The sequence below is a fragment of the Leptonychotes weddellii genome, chromosome 7 (genome assembly GCF_054177405.1).
Source record: "Leptonychotes weddellii isolate Sample4059 chromosome 7, ASM5417740v2, whole genome shotgun sequence".
Lineage (NCBI taxonomy): Eukaryota > Metazoa > Chordata > Mammalia > Carnivora > Phocidae > Leptonychotes > Leptonychotes weddellii.
In genome coordinates this window covers 114,839,182-114,858,844 of record NC_138375.1, presented here as the reverse complement: position 1 = coordinate 114,858,844, position 19,663 = coordinate 114,839,182, and the positions used below count along the sequence as shown (strand labels likewise).

Here is a 19,663-nt window from a genome sequence, read left to right as displayed (position 1 = left end):
GGAAGACACTAGTGGTCTTCAATTGCACATATTTACTTTTGTTTCTTACTTTATTTTTTTTGTTCTTTTGTTTCTTAAAAAAAAAAAAAAGGCCTCATTTAGCCAGTTGACAAATGCGAAGCTTTAGTACTTACAGATCATTATCGAATCTTTTCAGAGAGAAGAGCTAGCTATAATATATCTGTCTGTTGGTGCCATTTTTCTTTATTCAGCCAATTGGCATCTTCCTAATAATGTAAGAATGTTTAATAATACTGCACAGAAATGGCAGTTTCTTAGTGTTGGGAATAATTTTTTAGTTAAAAATTTCAAGGACTTGAAATGTATATGGGTTAAAACTAGATTGAAAAGTGACATCTTCAACCAGTAGCTTTCTAGTCTGATTAGTTGTGTAAATGGATGTATGTGCATCACCATTGGTACTAAAAACAGCAAGAGGGTTATGAGACAGAACTGGGTTAATTAAATCAAAATCTGCTTTGGAAGTCAGGGCATTTTGTTCAAAGTTATGTATTGGAGACATACTGGACTATAATTACTTCTTTTACCCACCCTAATAGTTAAAAACAGCTTTTTCTGGGACATAGAATTGCTGTGAACTTTACATAAACATCTTGTGAATATAAAAAGCCTTTCAGGATTGTCACATGAATGGGTTCTCTTAAAGAGGAGTTATAGGGGCACCTGGGTGGCTCAGTTGGTTGGGTGTCTGGACTCTTGTTTTCTACTCAGGTCATGATCTCAGGGTTATGAGATCCAGCCCCAGGTAGGGTTCCATGATCAGTGGGGAGTCTGCTTGAGATTCTCTCCCTCTCCCTCTGTTCCTCCCCCTACTTGCACCCTGTCTCTCTCCCTCTGTTTCAAGTAAATCTTTTGTTTTTTATTTATTTATTTTTTAAAGATTTTATTTATTTATTTGAGACAGAGAGAATGAGAGAGAGAGAGCATGAGACGGGGGAGGGTCAGAGGGAGAAGCAGACTCCCTGCCGAGCAGGGAGCCCGATGCGGGACTAGATCCCGGGACTCCAGGATCATGACCTGAGCCGAAGGCAGTCGCTTAACCAACTGAGCCACCCAGGCGCCCAAATCTTTTGTTTTTTAAAGAGGGAGTTAGAAATGATGTATCTTGAAAACAGGTCTGGCCTGGGTATCAGATGCGTGGGTTACTGGTTCCAGTTTAGATTCCGAAAAGATTAGTGACCTAGGATTAAGTTTGTTTTTGTTTCCAGAGTCTCAGTTTTCTCAATTAAAATAAAGACATTCAAGTATGTGATTTTAAAAAATCTGTTCAAGCTGTAACATTCAGTTTTGCTTGGCCTCATCCAGTTTTATGGCTTCAAATACTGCATTCTTTTTTTTTTTTTTTAAGATTTTATTTATTTGCATTCTTAAACATTTTTTTTTTTAAAGATTTTATTTATTTATTTGACAGAGAGAGATAGGGAGAGTAGGAATACAAGCAGGGGGTAGTGGCACAGGGAGAACCAGGCTTCGTGCCGAGCAGGGAGCCTGACATGGGGCTTGATCCCAGGACACTGGGATCATGACCTGAGCTGAAGGCAGACGCTTAATGACTGAGCCACCCAGGCGACCCCCACATTCTTCAACATTCTATAAAATGCTTATGACCCCTGTGTCTCAGATAAGTTCCTTTTTTTTTTTTTTTTAAGATTTTATTTATTTATTTGAGAGAGAGAGAATGAGTTAGGGAAAAAGAACACGAATGGGAAGGAGAGGGAGAAGCAGGCTCCCCACAAACTGGGAGCCTGATGCAGGGCTCGATCCCAGTACCCCGGGATCATGACCTGAGCTGAAGGCAGATGCTCAACTGACCGAGCCACCCAGGCACCCCTCTCAGACAAGTTGTATTTCTCCCTTGGACTCCAGACTCCTGTATCTCCTATGTGGCCATTATCCCCTGGATATCCAGCAGGCAGCTCAGACATCCCATCACTCTACCAGATCCACTGATTTTTCTCTCCATCCCCTGCCAAAATTGCTGCTTCCATGTCTTTCTCCAGAATATCACCAAAACCCACAGTAGCTCTGTTCAAAGCCCCAGAGTCATCTTTATGCCTCCATTTCCCTCACAGTTCACATCCAATTTACCAGTTAGTGTTTAGAGAGCTGCCTCTGGAATACATCCAGAATCTGACCACTTCTCAGTGTCACCATGTTTAAGTCATTAGTGGTTTCCTATTTCTCTTACATTGAAACCCATACTTGTTACCTTTAGCCCACATAGAAGCAATGTAGAGTGGCTCTGATACTTGCTGTCCATTCTGTCAGGTATCAGCCCAAGCCTCTTTTATCCTGGGCACGGACGCTTCTGCTGCCACAGATGGGCAGGAAGGCAGAGAAGAAGAGCAGAAGCTCATCGTGGAGTCTTAACTCCGTTTCTTCTTTTTTTTTTAAATCAAATTTATTGAGGTGAAATTTACATACAGTAAAATGTACCAATTTAAAGTTCACAGTTCATTGAGTTTTCAACCACCACAATCATGATCTAGAACTTTTCTTTCTTAGGTATAAGAATGTAAAATAGTACAGAGGCATGTAAACTATGAGAGCCTCTTTCTTCACTGCGTTACAGCTTTGCGTCAAAACAACTCTTAACATTTCAGTATGTTCTACTAGGTGAGTCGTTCTCAACCTTAAGTGTACTTCAAAATCACCTAAGAAGCTTAAAAATTCCCAGTGCACAGGCAGCACTCCAGACCAAGTAAATCAATATCCATATGGAACACATGCATCCATGTATACATATATTTTTAAGATTTTATTTTTAGGTAATCTCTATACCCGACCTGGGGGTGAGTTCAAGAGCTGCATGTCCTATAGACTGAGCCAACCAGATACTGCATCATGTATTTTTTTTTAAGACTATTTGAGAGAGCGAGAGTGAGTGAGAGAGCATGAGAGGGGGGAGGGTCAGAGGAAGAAGCGGACTGCCAGTGATGGGGGAGCCGAAGGGGCTCCATCCCAGGACCGTGGGATCATGACCTGAACCGAAGGCAGACGCTTAACCAACTGAGCCACCCAGGAGCCCCCCATCATGTATTTTTTTAGAGCTTCCAAGCTCAGGCAATGTTGAGAACCATTATAATCTTAGGAATATATATTTGCCTCTTCCTCTTCTCCACCAACTTAACTACGACTCAGTCTTCACATGTCACCTCAAAGGTGACATCCTCAGGTAACCCTTTCTGAACTCCTCTCCTATGCCGCAATCTCTTTTTTGTATTACATTTGCTTGTGTTTTTAGTTATGTCTGTATCCCCCACTAACTTGTAAGCTCCCCGGATGTTAAGACTTGCCCCACACATAACAATACATATAAATGAATGAATGTATAAATGAGAGTGAATGGAGATGTTGGTAGCACCACTCAGCTCAGGTTAAGGGGGACGGAATGCATATGGCGCCTCGGTGGCCCTTGCAGGAAAGACCTTTCTAGGGCCTGCAAAGCCAAGGCGCCTTTCTCCACCGCACCAAAGGGCACAAACTTTCAAGGCACTGCAGGGAAAACGCCGCCAAAGTCGCGTCTTTCGGCGCGGCCGGCGCTGGGCGGCCTCCAGCCGAGAGGGGGCGCTGTGGCGAGATAGCAGCTTCCGGCCCGCTTTTTCCTTCCCTTTGCCACGGGCACCAGCACGTCCTGTTTTCGTTGGCTGTTTTCGGATGGCTGCCGCCGCTGTAGCAGCTGTTTCCCCGTAGTGCTGCTCCTCGTCCGGCTAGCCGAGGGCTGCGCGGCCTCCTCCTTTGTCCGGTCCTTCTGCGCGTTGTCCCAAAGGGCGCCGCTTTTCCCTCGGCGGGCAGCATGGGCCGGGAATCACGGTGAGGCGGCGCGCCTAGCGGGCGAGCGGGCGGGCGGCTTCCTCGGGCTGGGGGAAAGAGGCGGGAGTTGAGGTGGCAGCGGGACCAGGCCTGAACCGGTGCGGCCCCACGTGCGGCCGGCGCTACCCGCGGCCACCGGAGAGGCAGGGAGACCTCGGCCGAGGAAGTGACTGTACTTGGGCCGGTGACGCTCACAGGGTTCCCTGCACTGCCATCACCCGTTGCAGTCCCTGGAACGGGACCATTCCTCCAGGGGGTCAGTGATTGGGCACCACATCCCGCCTTTTCCACGAAGCCCGCCGTGATCCCTCAGTAGTGATCCCAGTTGAATTTCTTACCAGTTCGGGTTTGCCAAGTTTCCTTGGCGCCTGTTGCTGTCTATTTTAGTTCTTTGTGCATGTGTGGTATTTTCCCAAGTCAGTTGAAAGGAGCTGGAGGCTAAATATTTTTACATCACCTACAACATTGAACAATGATTAGGCTTTTAGTGGGCTGCAATAAATACTTGTTGCATGGAGATTTATTTCGCAGATAGGTATATTTCTTTGTTATGTGTTTTCTGTCCTTTTAAAACTGTGGATTGGGAGGTCTTACTAGAATTCTGATATCTCTTGGGGCGCCTGGGTGGCTCAGTCGTTAAACGTATGCCTTCGGCTCAGGTCATGATCCCAGGGTACTGGGATCGAGCCCCTCATCGGGCTCTCCGCTCAGCGGGAGGCCTGCTTCTCCCTCCCCCACTCCTGCTTGTGTTCCCTCTCTCGCTGTGTCTCTCTCTGTCAAATGAATAAATAAAATCTTAAAAAAAAAAATTCTGATATCTCTTCAAAACTTTAGGTTGTTACGTGGTTTGGGACCTTGAGGTTTTTATCTTAAAGATGAGTATTTGCTTTATATTTAGCAGTGAATGAAAGATCTTTTTTATCTGGGTTATAAATAATAAGTAATAGTTTATTGAGATACAGTTAATGTTCAGGGAAATGGATAAAACTTAAGGGTAGAGCTAGATGAAATTTAGCAAATCCATAAACTGAGTAACCATCACCTGGATAAAGATAAAGAGTAGTTGCATATTTACAGAGGATTCCTGTGCAGGTCTTTTAAATCTCCTTGAAGGCATTGCTATTCCCGGCTACCAGACCAGAAACTTGGAAGCGATAGTTTATTTGATTAATTTTTCTCTCAAACTGTCTTAACCCAGTAAGATTCTACACCCTGTCTCCATTTCTGCTCTCCCTGACTTAATCCAGGACCTAATCATTTAGTGCTCAGACTGCTGCACTTGCCTCAAGTTGATTACCTTCCTGTGATCTTGCTCTCCTAATAGATTCCTCACACTGCAGCTAGAGTAACATTTCTGAAATAAAGATTATGTCATTCCTTTCTTTTCATCCCTGTTGGTTCTTACTGCTTCCAAGATAAAGTCAGACTCTTAAGCACAGCCTTCAGGGCCCTTGACAAGGAAGCCTCTTCCAGCTCTTTAGCCTTCTCCCCTGTCTGCATGGTTTGTGCTCTAGGTTAGTTCAGGAACTTATGAAAGGCTCAGAGATGAGATGGAGCAAGGTGTTCCAGAAATAAGAGCCCAGTTTGCGTACGTATGTAGGTGTCATGAAGGGTTGAAGAAAAGTGGTAGGAGGTAGGTTCTAAAAGGAAGTTGGGTCCAGAATGTGGGTGGATTGTAGATTTAGTTTTTTTTATTATTATTTTTTATTTTTTAAAAGATTTTATTTATTTAACAGAGAGAGAGAGACAGTGAGAGAGGGAACACAAGGAGGGGGAGAGGGAGAGGGAGAAGCAGGCTTCCCGCTGAGCAAGGAGCCCGATTCGGGGCTCGATCCCAGGACCCTGGGATCATGACCTGAGCCGAAGGCAGACACTTAACGACTGGGCCACCCAGGCGCCCCTGTAGATTTAGTTCTGAAGTTAAGAACTTTGAGGGGTGCCTAGGTGATTCAGGTGGTTAAGTGTCTGCCTTTGGCTCAGGTCATGATCCCAGGGTCCTGGGATCGAACCCCATATTGGGCTCCCTGCTCAGTGGAGAGCCTGCTTTTCCCTCTTCCTCTGCTGCTCCCCTTGCTTCTACTTTTTCTCTCTTTCTCTGTCAAATAAAATCTTGAAGGTAAGAATTTGAGAGGCTTTGAAGATTTTGAGAAGAAATGTGTGGGTATGTTTATATAATGTGGTCAGCACTCTGCTTTATGAAGATTACCATTGCAGCAATGAGTAAAACAGATTTCAGGGAAAAAGGAATAGAAGCGAGACCAGGGGTCTTCTAAAATACCGTAACTACATAGTTCTGATGTGGAGTAGTGACAGTGGGAACTCTGAGGAGGTGATATAATGTGAAGAGAATTACAGAGGTGAAATTGGTGATACTTGGTGTTTTACTGGTTGTGTAGAATGAGAAAAATATTGAAGATAACATATTTTGAGACTATTGACTGGTAGTTGGGTTGATAAATGGTTTGGGGAGGCAAAGGTAATAAGTTTGGGTTTCTACACATCGAATTTCAGGTGCTTGAGGAATAATGAGGTGCGCTCATTCCTGAGCCATCTTATCCATATTTATTGCTTTAAGTAGCCTTTGTACACTGATGACTCCCTTCGTGAACTCTAGACTCATATTTCAACTATCTACTGTACATCTCCATGTGAGTGCCTACTATCATGATCCCCACCCCGCCAATATGTGATCCTTCCTCAGGCTTCCCATCTTAGTAAATAGCAACTTCATCTTTCTACTTGGTCCAGCCAAGTATCTCAGAGACACCCACAACTTCTCCCTTGCTGTCACACTTGGCATTGAATTAATACTTAGTCAGTTCTAGTTTCAAAATATCTAGATTTTGACACTTCCTAGAAACTCTACTCCTGACATTCTCATCCAACCCACCACTCTCTTACTTGGATGGTTGCCATAGCTTCCCACCTCTTTTCCCTGCTTCTGCACTTGCCTTCCTTCAGTTTGTTCTCCCCCAGCAGCCAGACTAATGCTTTAAAAATATTAGTGCGGTAACATTACTCCTCTGCTTAGAATCTTCCAATAACTTCTCAACTTACTCAGAGTGAAAGAAGAAGTCCTTAGAATGACCCATGAGACTCGGCAGAGCCCTCCCTGTTTGGCCACCCTGCTGTATTTCTGACCTCATCTCGTGGCACTTTTCTTGGTCATTCAGCTCCAGCCACGTCTGCCTTCCTTGCTGTTCCTTGGACACACCAGCCAAGCTTCCTCCTCAGCGACTTTGTACTTGTGATGCCTTTTGCCTGAAAAGTTTCTCCCCCTTGTATCTACGCGGTTCCTTTTATTTTCTTCAAACCTCTGAAATGTCTGTTTATTAGCAAGTTTTTCTCTTAACACCTGGTATAAAATAGCAAACCTCCTACCTCCCATCATTTCTCTTTCATTTACTCTGATGTGTTTCTCTCCATAGTACCATGTGACATACTATGTTTTTATTTTTTTACTTGTCTGTCATCTCTTCCTTTACCAGAATGCAAGTTGCTTGGGGCTCAAAGGCAGGAGTTTGGTCTGTTCTTTTTACTGTCCTTGCTTCCCTTTCAGGATAGTTTTCCCCTGTCTACATGGACTATAGTTGCAGGGGTCATTACCTTCCCGTAATTTTTTTTTTTTTTTTCGATTTTTTTTTTTTTTTTAAGATTTTTATTTATTTATTTGAGACAGAGAGAATGAGAGAGACAGAGAGCACACGAGAGGGGGGAGGGTCAGAGGGAGAAGCAGGCTCCCTGCCGAGCAGGGAGCCCGATGCGGGACTCGATCCAGGGACTCCAGGATCATGACCTGAGCCGAAGGCAGTCGCTTAACCAACTGAGCCACCCAGGCGCCCACCTTCCCGTAATTTTAAGAGTTGATGAATAAAAGTCCTGTCATTGTTTGTCTGCTGAGATCTTTTGGGAAAATGTGATTAAAATATAATAGAAGCTACTCCTTGTGTTTGCTAAACTTAATCTTAAACTTAACCTTTTAGCCACTATCGGAAGCGATCAGCATCAAGGGGGCGCTCTGGAAGTCGTTCTAGAAGTCGCTCACCCTCAGACAAAAGAAGTAAACGTGGAGATGACAGACGGTCTAGAAGCAGAGATAGAGATAGAAGGAGAGAGAGGTCTCGTAGCAGGGATAAAAGAAGATCTCGGTCAAGAGACCGGAAGCGCCTGAGGTAAGACATTAGTCTCCTAAAGACTCATGATAAATTGGGCCTTCTCAGCTAAGTCGGGCTTGTTCAAAAGTATGACTTGGACTGGAATTTAGTGGCCCTTTTGTGGGTACTCTGCTTTGACCCCAGCTCGTTTGATTAGGTCCAGAGGTGCTTTGCCTGGAGCAAAGACTCTCAGAGGTAATATGTCATCAAGGCGGTTCTGTTCTAATTCTGTCCCAAGAGAGCTGACCACTGTGTTCAGAGCAGCCACTAAAGCCAACAGGAGAAGGAAAAGCCCTGCTTGCTGTTTGACATTAAAAAAAAAGGTATTTTTTAAAGCTTTTTATTTTTAAGTAATCTCTATCCAACGTGGGGCTCAAACTTAAAACCCTGAGATCAAGAGTTGCATGCTCCCCCCCATTTTTTAATTTCTAAAAAAGATTCTATTAGTTTATTTAGTTTAAAGATTTTATTTTTAAGTAATCTCTGCACATAATGTGGGACTTGACTTACAACCTCAAGATCAAGAGTTATGTACTCTGCCAACTGAGCCAGTCAGGTGTCCCTGTTTGACACTTTTAAAAAAAAAAACTTTTTTTTTTTAAAGATTTTATTTATTTATTTGACACAGAGAGACACAGAGAGAGAGGGAACACAAGCAGGGGGAGCAGGAGAGGGAGAAGCAGGCTTCCCGCCGAGCAGGGAGCCCGATGCGGGGCTCGATCCCAGGACCCTGGGATCACGACCTGAGCCGAAGGCAGATGCTTAATGACTAAACCACCCAGGTGCCCTTAAAAAAAAAAAACTGTTTTAAACAAAAGGACCTCCTAATTTTTATTTTGCTTTTACTTGCTTACATATTCCTTGGCACGAGTCAAGCAGCTATAACCTTTCTAGAGGTGGAGAACATTGTCTGTAAATAAAAATAATCTTCCCCACACCAAAAGATTAGTTGCTAAGTTTCTTACTATAATAGGAAAGAAGACAAGGTTGTATAGGTGCTGTGAGCTGATGACAGAAAAAACTCTTTTGCAAACATTGGAAGGAGAAATTGCAAAGGTATTACATGGTACTCAGGGAAAATATTCATTTATGAAAATGTGGATAGTGCTTAGTTTCATATTATGTGGTCCCAGGAACAGTTTCATATAATTCAGTCAAGTACGTGTTAAGTGAAATTGATTTTTTTAAGATTTGGTCTTTGACTTTCAGGAGTGAAAGTAGAATTACAAGGTTTTAGAGCAAGAAGGATTTTGAGATTATCTAAGTGGAGTCTCCGTATTATATAGATGAGAAAACTGTGACCCAGAGAGTTGATCTGCCCTATGTGTCATGTCACTATCAGCTCTAGAATATAAATTGTCTCCTAGTCTTCATATGTGATCTTTCCATAGCCCAATTGTACCCGTCCTTATACTTAGGTTTTGGCTGACTTTGAAATTTAGATTTTCTACTGTAGAGCGTAGATTTCAAAAAGACAGATTTATTTCACAGATTTGCTATGTTTTTCAACAAATAATCATTTTGGAATTAGTATCCTCATTTTTTTCATTAACCACTTCTAAGAATTGGCTTTACTTGTTCCCTTTTTACCTGATTTGATGGTTAATTGAAATCTCAGCCTTTAATAATGGTAAAGAAGCTTCTTTCAACATGGGACAGAACGATTATCTGAAAGAAACTCTACTTGGTCATAAAATGAGTGAAAAGTGTCCTCCTTTCAGGCGTTCCAGAAGTAGAGAGAGAGACAGAAGTCGAGAGCGAAGAAGATCTCGAAGTCGAGACAGGAGACGCTCAAGGAGTAGAAGCCGAGGCCGGCGATCCAGATCCTCTAGTCCTGGCAATAAAAGCAAGAAAGCTGAGAATAGGTAATGTTATTGTTGGACTATATCTCTCATGCAGTTTGGGAACTGACTCTTCCCTATTCCTTCCTTTTTTTAAAAAAAATCTTTTATAAATAATTACTAACTTTGGCTCCTACCATCAACTGTTGATTGAGTTTTAATAGATTATAAAGCTTGTAATTCAGTTGGAAAATACTAGATTCAGTTACTTTTAACGTTCGTAATACATTGTTCTCTTATTTATTTAATACCTACTGTTAATGGTTAGGAATATATTGTATAAACATCTTTTTAGGAACTCTGTTTTTCCTTTGAAATGATGTTCTAGGATTTCTGACAACTTTTTTACTCATGATAATGCATTGCTGAATTGCTCTTCAGGATAGATGTGAATTTTGCTTGTGTTTAGTTAAATGTACATGTTTCCTTAGAATGCTAGTACCATTCAATTTCAAGATATTATTTATATCTATTAGAGCATGTTTATGCTTTATATTTCTCTTTTCAATGGTTTGTTTTTTGCCTGTTTCTAAAGTGGTGACAGAGGATAGTTGATATATGAATTTGTATCTGTTTTCTGTATATTCTTCATATTAATCATGAGTGTTTTTATCAAGTCATTAATTTTATTTTATAAATTTTATTTTACCAATGTCAGTATAATAATGCCTGTTGGGATTATTATTATTTTTAAAGATTTTATGTATTTATTTGACAGAGAGAGAGACAGCGAGAGAGGGAACAGAAGCAGGGGGAGTGGGAGAGGGAGAAGCAGGCTTCCTGCGGAGCAGGGAGCCCGATGCGGGGCTCTATCCCAGGACTCTGGGATCATGACCTGAGCCGAAGGCAGACGCTCTACGACTGAGCCACCCAGGCGCCCCGCTTAATTATTATTATTTTTTTAAATTTATTTATTTGAGGGAGGGAGTGCGCGCAAGTCACGCGAGCAGGGGGAAGGGCAGAGGGAGAGAGAATCTCCAGTAGACTCCCTGCTGAGTGTGGAGCCCAACAAACCTGAGATTGTGACCTGAGCTGAAATCAGGAGTCGCTTGCTCAACTGACTGAGCCATCCAGCCACCCCAGCATAGCTTCACTTTTATTGAATAATCCCAAATGCTTTCTAAAGGGGGTATACTAATTGTATTCCAGTGAGCAGTATAATTCTGTTGTTCCATACCCTTCCCAGTATTTGGTATTGTCAGTCCCATTAATTTTTTTAATTGGTTAGACATAGTATTATTGTGGTTTTAATTTGTATTTCTTTGATGACCAGTGAGATTGAACATCTCTTCATATGTTTATTGGTCATTTGTATTTCTTCTTTTCTGAAGTATGTTAAAATCTTTTGCTTATTTTCCTGTTGAGTTGTTTCTTTAAAAATTGACTTGGACGGGTGCCTGGGTGGCTCAGTTGGTTAAGCGTCTGCCTTCAGCTCAGGTCATGATCTGTGTCCTGGGATCGAGTCCCGCATCGGGCTCCCTGCTCGGCGAGGAGCCTGCTTCTCCCTCTCCCTCTGCTGCTCCCCCTGCTTGTGCTTGCTCTTTCGCTGTCAAATAAATAAATAAAATCTTCCAAAAAAAAAAATTAAAATTAAAAAAAAAATTGACTTGGAGGAGGTTTTTGTTGTTGTTTTTAAATACTCTGGATGGTTGTTGATTTTCATTTATATGAATAGCACATATATTCTTTTACTCTGTGGTTTGTCTTTTTGCTCTGTAATGATACTTTTGATGAACAGAGACTTAAAGAAGAAACATCAATTCATGTTATGTATTGAGGAGAACCCTAGATATTAAAACCTGAGAAGGGCAGTATGAGAAAAGACAATTATAGGCTATATTTAACCTAAACATAAAGGTTATTACACCGAATCAAAAAATATATAAAGAAAATAATTATGAACTATTTGGATTTATTCCAGGAATGGAAGGTTGGTTTGACATTAGAAAATCAGTCAGTCCAGGGGCTCCTGGGTGGCTCAGTCCATTAAGTGATGGCCTTCGGCTCAACTCATGATCCTGGGGTCCTGGGATTTGAACCCTGTGGTGGGCTCCCTGCTCAGCGGAGTATCTGCTTCTCTCTCCCTCTGCCCCTCCCTGTGCTTGTGCTCTCTCTCAAATGAATAAATAAAATCTTCTTCAAAAAAGAGAGTGAAAATCAATCAGTGTAATTATTTATATTATTTATTTATTTATTTATTTATTTATTTATGAGAGAGAGAGAGCACAAGCCGTGGGGGAGGGGCAGAGGGAGAAGCAGACTCCCCGCTGAGCAGGGGGCCCGATGCAGGACTCGATCCAGGGACTCCAGGATCATGACCTGAGCCGAAGGCAGTCGCTTAACCAACTGAGCCACCCAGGCGCCCCTAATTATTTATATTAATAAGATTCAAGGAGAAAAGTCATGCTTGTCTAAGTAGATTTAGGAAAAGCATTTTATTAATTTCAAAACATATTCGGGGCACCTGGGTGGCTCAGTCATTGAACGTCAGCCTTCGGCTCAGGTCATGATCCCAGGGTACTGGGATCGAGCCCCGCATCGGGCTCCCTGCTCCACGGGAAGCCTGCTTATCCCTCTCCCACTCTCCCTGCTTGTGTTCCCTCTCTCGCTGTGTCTCTCTCTGTCAAATAAATAAATAAAATCTTTAAAAAAAACCAAAAAAACAAACCATATTCATGTTTAAAAGTTCTTAGCATACGTGAAAAGTGTTTCACAAACTGATTATAAAATCAGAAATGCAAGGGCGTAAACAATCTTGAAGAACAAGATAGGAGGGCTTGCTCTGCCAGGTATTAAAATTTGTCGTAAAGTTGTCAAATTAAATGTGATTTTTGTGTAGAGATAGACAAATAGATCATTGGAACCACATAAAGAGCCCAGAAACAGATCCCCACATATATGGTCATTTAATAAATGACAGTGGTGACAGTGTAATTAGTGGGAAAAATTTCCTTAAGTAAGTAGTACTTGGGGTGCAGGGGGAGTGCCTGGGTGGCTCAGTTGGTTAAGCATCAGACTCTTGATATCAACTTAGGTCTTGATCTCAGGGTTGTGAGTTCAAGCTCAGTGTGGAGCCTACTTTAAAAAAAAAAAAGTGCTACTAGGGACATTTGCTACAATATAATGAAATAGGACCACCTACCTCATTCTGTACATAAAAGCAGATTAAAGACCAAATTCGATGGCATAATTGTAAACTTTTTAAAAAAGTTTATACTAGAGAATATCTTCTTTACCTCTGGATATCTTCATCAAATCTGGAAGGTTTAAAAAGCACCAATTTTTTTAAAGGGGGGGAAAGAAGACTGAATTGATTGCATTTAAATTAAGAAATTTCTTTCTTTTTTTTTTAAAGATTTTATTTACTTATTTTAGAGAGAGCGCATCAGCAAGGGGGAGGGGCAGAGGGAGAGGAAGAAGCAGACTCCTCACTGAGCAGGGAGCCTGACACAGGACTCAGTCCCAGGACCCTGAGATCATGGCCTGAGCCGGAGGCAGATGCTTAACCAACTGAGCCACCCAGGCGCCCCAAGAAATTCTTTTTTACTTACAAGATACCAAACATGGGGGTGAAATGCAAGGCCTTTTGGGGTTTTAAACATTATTAAGATTTTAGGGCGCCTGCGTGGCTCAGTTGGTTAAGTGACTGCCTTTGGCTCAGGTCATGATCCTGGAGTCCCTGGATCAAGTCCCGCTTTGGGCTCCCTGCTCGGCAGGGAGTCTGCTTCGCCCTCTGACCCTCCCCCCTCTTGTGCTCTCTCTCTCTCATTCTGTGTCTCTCAAATAAATAAGTAAAAAAATCTTTAAAAAAAATTAAGATTTTATTTATTTGATGGGGAGAAAGAGTATATAAGGAGAGTGAGAGGGAGAAGCAGACATCCTGCTGAGCAAGGAGCCTGATGCGGGATTCGATCCCCGGACCCTGAGATCATGACCCGAGCCAAAGGCAAATGCTTAACCAACTGAGCAACCCAGGCACTCTAAACTTTATTAATTTTTAAATGAATTAAAAATTATCTTGGAGAATGTTAATGTTTTGGTAAATTTCGCTGTGTGTTAAATTTTACCTCTTCTATTTAAATTTTGTCATTTTTTTTTTTTAAAGATTTTATTTATTTATTTGAGAGAGAGAATGAGATAGAGAGAGCACATGAGAGGAGGGAGGGTCAGAGGGAGAAGCAGACTCCCCGCTGAGCAGGGAGCCTGATGCGGGACTCGATCCGGGGACTCCAGGATCATGACCTGAGCCGAAGGCAGTCGCTTAACCCACTGAGCCACCTAGGCGCCCTAAATTTTGTCATTTTTATATGATAGGTCTACTTTTTCTTGGCCAAATTGCCAAATATAAATATTTGTAACTAACGTTATAGGATTTAATTTTCATTATATTTCCAAGGTGTTTATTAGTATAAAAGTAAAGTTGACTTTTGGAAGTTTCTTACCTAAAAAGTAAAATGCAAGTCTTTAAATGTATTTTATTTTATTTATTTTGTTTTTGAGAGAGAGTGAGTGCGCGCGCATGTAAGTGGGGTGCGGGGAGGGGCAGAGGGAGAGAATCTTAAGCAGACTCCATGCTCAGCACAGAGCTGGACGTGGGGCTTGATCCCCATGATTCTGAGATCACAACCTGAGCTGAAATCAATAGTTGGACACTTAACTGACTGAGTCACTCAGGCGCCCCTTTTAAATGTATTTTAAATGTGAATGTTTCCAAGCATAAATAGATGATGTTTCTTTCTCTCTTTTTTGGTAGGTCTAGGTCCAAAGAAAAAACAGATAGTGGGGAAAGTTCTAAAGAGAAGAAAAAAGACAAAGATGACAAGGAGGATGAAAAAGAAAAAGATGCTGGCGTATGTTTACTAACTAAATAATTGTATAATATCAGATTTTTGTGTCTGTGATCACAAACTGTCAGGGTTTTTTATTGCTATATAGTTTATTTTTATTTATTTATTTTTTTAAAGATTTTATTTATTTATTCATGAGAGACAGAGAGAGAGAGAGAGAGAAGCAGAGGGAGAAGCAGGCTCCCAAGGAGCAGGGAGCCCGATGCGGGACTCGATCCCAGGACCCTGGGATCATGACCTGAGCCGAAGGCAGACGCTTAACCGTCTGAGCCACCCAGGCGCCCCTATTTTGTTTTTTTTTTTAAGTAGGATCCACATCCAACCTGGGGCTTGAGCTTACGACCCTGAGATCAAGAGCCCCATGCTCTACCGACTGAGCCAGCTAGGTGCCCCTAAATATTTTTATTTTTATTTTATTTATTTATTTTTAAAGATTTTATTTATTTATTTGAGAAAGAGTGAGAGAGCACAAGCAGGGGGAGCAGCAGAGAGAGAGGGAGAGGGAGAAGCAGACTCCCTGCTGAACAAAGATCCTGACATGGGCTTGATCCCAGAACCCTGGGATTATGACCTGAGCTGAAGGCAGATGCTTAACCAACTGAGCCACCCAGGCATCCCTATTTTTATTTTGAGATAAATGATAGTATGTAAAATAAAAAAGTGAAAGCTGTCCCTATTAGAAGATTTTTTTTCTCAAAAGTATTGCATATCTATATATGTTACTGTTTTTACTTAACAAAATATGATCATACTGTATGTACTATTCTGTTCCTTGCTTTTGTTCCTTATTTATTTATTTATTTTTTATTAAGTAATCTCTACTCCCATTGTGGGGCTCAAACTCAACCCCCAGATCAGGAGTTGCAGGCTCCACTGACTGAGCTTGCCAGGCGACCTGCTTTTGTTCGTTTTTAAATTATGCATTATTTTATCAATATATATGGTCTGAGGAAGAATACACAGTGGTATACCCACCATCCAACTTAGAGTACCTTGTTTTCATTTGTTATATATTGGAGATCTTCTGTAACTGCATATATAGATATAGCTCATTGTTTTTAATGCCTGCATAGTGTTCTGTTGAAACAAGGTAAAGAAATCACCTTTAATGGACATTTAGGTTATTTCCAGTCTCATTATGAACAGTGGTACATGAATCCTTTTAGACATGTCTTTTGTAAATATAGAATAGGGTAAATTAGAATCAGTGAAATGGTTTTGTCAGTGGGTATATGCATTTAACATTTTGATAAATAGTATCAAAGTACCCTCCAAAAAAGTTGTATACCTTTTTTTTTTAAGTTTATTTATTTAAGTAATCTCCTCACCCAATGTGGGTCTATACCCATTTCACGACCCTAAGATTAAGAGTCGCGTGTCCTTCTGACTGAGCCAGCCAGGTGACCTAAATTTTTTTTTTTTAATTAAGTTTTTAATTTTAATTCCAGGGTAGTTAACATCCAGTGTTATATTAGTTTCAAGTCAGCATTAAAATTCTGTGGTATTTTCTTTGACTGTTTTTTGATGTATGTATTTCCGTATCTATAATGATAGCATATGTAAATTTAAAAAAAAAATCTTTTTTATTTGAGAGAGAGACAGAGCATGAGCTGAGGCAGGGGCAGATGGAGAGGGACAAGCAGGCTCCCTGCTGAGCAGGGAGCCCAAAGCAGGGCTCAATCCCAGTACCCCGAGATTATGACCTGAGCCGAAGTCAGACTCTTAGCATACTGACCCACCCAGGCACCCCAGCATATGTCAATTTTTTATTTCTATGATGTTTAGTCATTGAGTTCCTGCTTATGCCTGTGAAAATGGTTTGCTTTCTCCTTTTCAGAGAATTATTAATCATCTTGATAAAGTCTTTGGAATGGCTGTTTCCAGGAAACTTAGACTTAAAGACCATAACTTTTTAATCATGTTGATAAATAGCTTTCACTTACTCACTAATTTGTAATAGAAAATTTCTTTTTTATGGAGGCAATCTTTGAGGAGTTTAGAGGATTTAAAGTTGAGAATAATAACTGGGGAATTTTCCTTGTTAATTCATCTAGTTTCTAGTTTGAGGAAGAAAGTGGATTCATGTTAGCATCTTGCCTGAAATTAAAATGAGATTAGTTTATCATGTTTGAAGTCTGTCTGCTTTCTTAGTTGAAGATGCTTTTCATTGTGATTTCATTTTGCTGGTATATTCGTGGGTATATTTAAAAGATATGTCCCGGCAATTGTTTCAATTTGGGAGCTATTATAAATAAAGCTACTATAAACACTCAAAAAAAAAAAAGGATGTGTGATCTAAATCTGGTCTAAATTGAGGAGTTTGTAAATACAGCTGTTTTTCCTTTTCCTTTTTTATAATTTGGAGAATTTTTTTGGAATGTCTCTGGAATAAAGTTGTTAATCTTTGTTTCCCTCTGTATCTCTCATTTTCCCCAAGAACTTTGATCAGAATAAGCTGGAAGAAGAAATGAGAAAGAGAAAAGAAAGAGTAGAAAAATGGCGAGAAGAGCAACGTAAAAAGGCCATGGAAAACATAGGGGAACTGAAAAAGGAAATTGAAGAGATGAAACAAGGGAAAAAATGGAGTTTAGAAGATGATGATGGTATATTCATTTGTTAGACTAATATAGCCTATATAACAATTCATGTAGCATATTCTAGAAATATGAGTAATATTTCATGCTGGGAATTTTTAGGCTATTTTTTACTGTGGAAAATATACATAACATTTTAACCTTTTTTTTTTTTTTTAAGATTTTATTAGCGAGAGAGAGAGCATGAGCGGGGGGAGGGGCAGAGGGGAGAGAGAGAAGCAGACTCCCCCCTGAGCAGGGAGCCCAACACGGGGCTCGATCCCAGGGTCCCAGGATCGTGACCTGAGCCGAAGGTAGCTCAGGTGGCTCAGGAGCACGTGCCTTAACCGACTGAGTCACCCAGGCACTCCAACCATTTTTTTTTAATATATTTTTTAAAGATTATTTATTTATTTATTTATTTATTTGAGAGAGAGCATGAGTGTGCATGGGTAGGGGGAGGAACAGAGAGAAGGAGAGAGAATCTGACGCAGACTTAGCATGAAGCTGGACTCAGAGCTCAATCCCACAACTGCAAGATCATGATCTGAGCCAAAATCAAGAGTCAGTCGCTTAACTGATGGAGGCACCCAGGTGCCCAATATTTTTTTTTTTTTTTAAGATTTTATTTATTTATTTGACAGAGAGAGACAGCAAGAGAGGGAACACAAGCAGAGGGAGTGGGAGAGGGAGAAGCAGGCTTCCCGTGGAGCAGGGAGCCCGATGCGGGGCTCGATCCCAGGGTCCTGGGATCACAGCCCGAGCCGAAGGCAGACGCTTTAACGACTGAGCCACCCAGGTGCCCCCCCAGTATTTTTTTTAAAGATCTATCCATTTGAATGAGAGAGAGAGAGAGAGCGAGAGCGAGTGATCAGGGGGAGTGGCAGAGGGAGAGAGAAACTTCAAGTAGACTCCCCGTTGAGTGAGGAGCCTGACACAGGGCTGGATCCCAGGACCCTGAGATCATGACCTGAGCTGAAATCAAGAGTCAGGCGCTCAAGCGACCTAGCCACCCAGGAGCCCACATTTTAACCATTTTTAAGTGTACAGTTCTTTGGCATTACATACATTCATGGTGTTGTTCATCATCCGTCACCACTATCCATTTCTAGAATTTTTTCATCATTCCACACAGAAACTGTACACAATATAGATTTCTTTTTTTTTTTTTTTTTTAATATTTATTTGTCAGAGGGAGAGCATGTGCGCAAAAGCACGGGAAGCCGCAGGCAGAGGGAGAAGCAGGTTCCCCATTGAGCAAGGAGCCCAATGTGGGACTCGATCCCAGGACCCTGGGATCATGACCTGAGCCAAAGGTAGCCACTTAACCGACTGAGCCACCAGGCATCCCCAGATTTCTTTTTTTTTTTTTTTTTTTAAGATTTTTAAAAACTTAAGTAATTGCTATACCCAATGTAAGGCTTGAACCCACAACCCTGAGATCAAGAGTTGCATGGTCCACTGACTGATCCAACTAGGTGCCCCCTGTACCCAATAAAGATTACTCCCCATCCTGTCCTACTCTTCACCTCCTTATCCCTGGTAATTCTGTCAGTTTGCCTATTCCAGGTACCTTATATAAGTGCAATCATATCGTCTTTGTCCTTTTGCATCTGGGCTTATTTCACTCAGTATAATGTCCTCAGGGTTCTTCCATGTTGTGGCATGTATCACAGTTTCATTCCTTTTTTATGGCTGAGTCCATTTTGTGTTTACCTGTTTCTCTGTTGGCTATGTGGATTGTTTTACCCTTTGGCTGTTGTGAAAAATGCTGCTATGAATAATGTGCAAATATCTCTTTGAATACCTGCTTTTGGTTCTTTTGAATATTTACCTAGAAGTGGAATTGCTGGATTCGTATTGAGATATTCAATCTCTTGTAAATATATATGTTAATATGTAAATTATAGGGTACTGTTCAATAAGGATTACTGATTTTACCTTAGACTGGATAGTTGGGTTCTTATGGGCATAGTCAGTAAATAGCTTTTTAATTATTAAACTACAAATATTGTTAGTAATGAAGGTAAATTAAAAGCATGTTTTCAGGTCCCTCCTGATTTTTCATAACTCAGAAATATTTCCCTGCCATATGTGATTTTGACTTGAGGTTATAGTGAAGTAGATGAGTGTGAAATTTTATAGGAAACTGGAATTTTTTTCCATTTTTCTGTGAAAATTCGGTGAATTTTTCGGTTTTTGTGAAAGTTTCACAGAGTAGTTTAAATAGATGAAGGGATTGTATCTTTAAGGGGAAATGATGTCTTAGTTATATGAAAAAAAGATTGTCTTGAATTTAAAATATGAGTTTTTCCTCTGATTTTAAAAAAAGGTTGTTCTGGGACATCTGGGTGGCTCAGTTGGTTAAGTGTCTGCCTTCAACTCAGGTCATGATCCAAGGTCCTGGGATGGAG

The 19,663-nt window shown here is 41.1% G+C and overlaps 1 protein-coding gene across 2 annotated transcripts in view; it reads left to right on the top strand.

Annotated features, from left to right (window-relative positions):
• Nucleotides 1–3,644: 3,644 nt before the first annotated feature.
• DDX46 (DEAD-box helicase 46) overlaps nt 3,645–19,663 on the top strand; it is a 72,796-nt gene continuing 56,777 nt past the window's right edge. For both annotated transcript variants that reach the window (XM_081827043.1, XM_081827042.1), the window contains exons 1-5: nt 3,645–3,834; nt 7,818–8,006; nt 9,710–9,853; nt 14,583–14,679; nt 17,114–17,279. In XM_081827043.1, the coding sequence (XP_081683169.1) occupies nt 3,818–3,834; nt 7,818–8,006; nt 9,710–9,853; nt 14,583–14,679; nt 17,114–17,279 (613 nt within the window). In that variant the 5' untranslated portion in view covers nt 3,645–3,817. The remainder of the gene's footprint in view (nt 3,835–7,817; nt 8,007–9,709; nt 9,854–14,582; nt 14,680–17,113; nt 17,280–19,663) is intronic.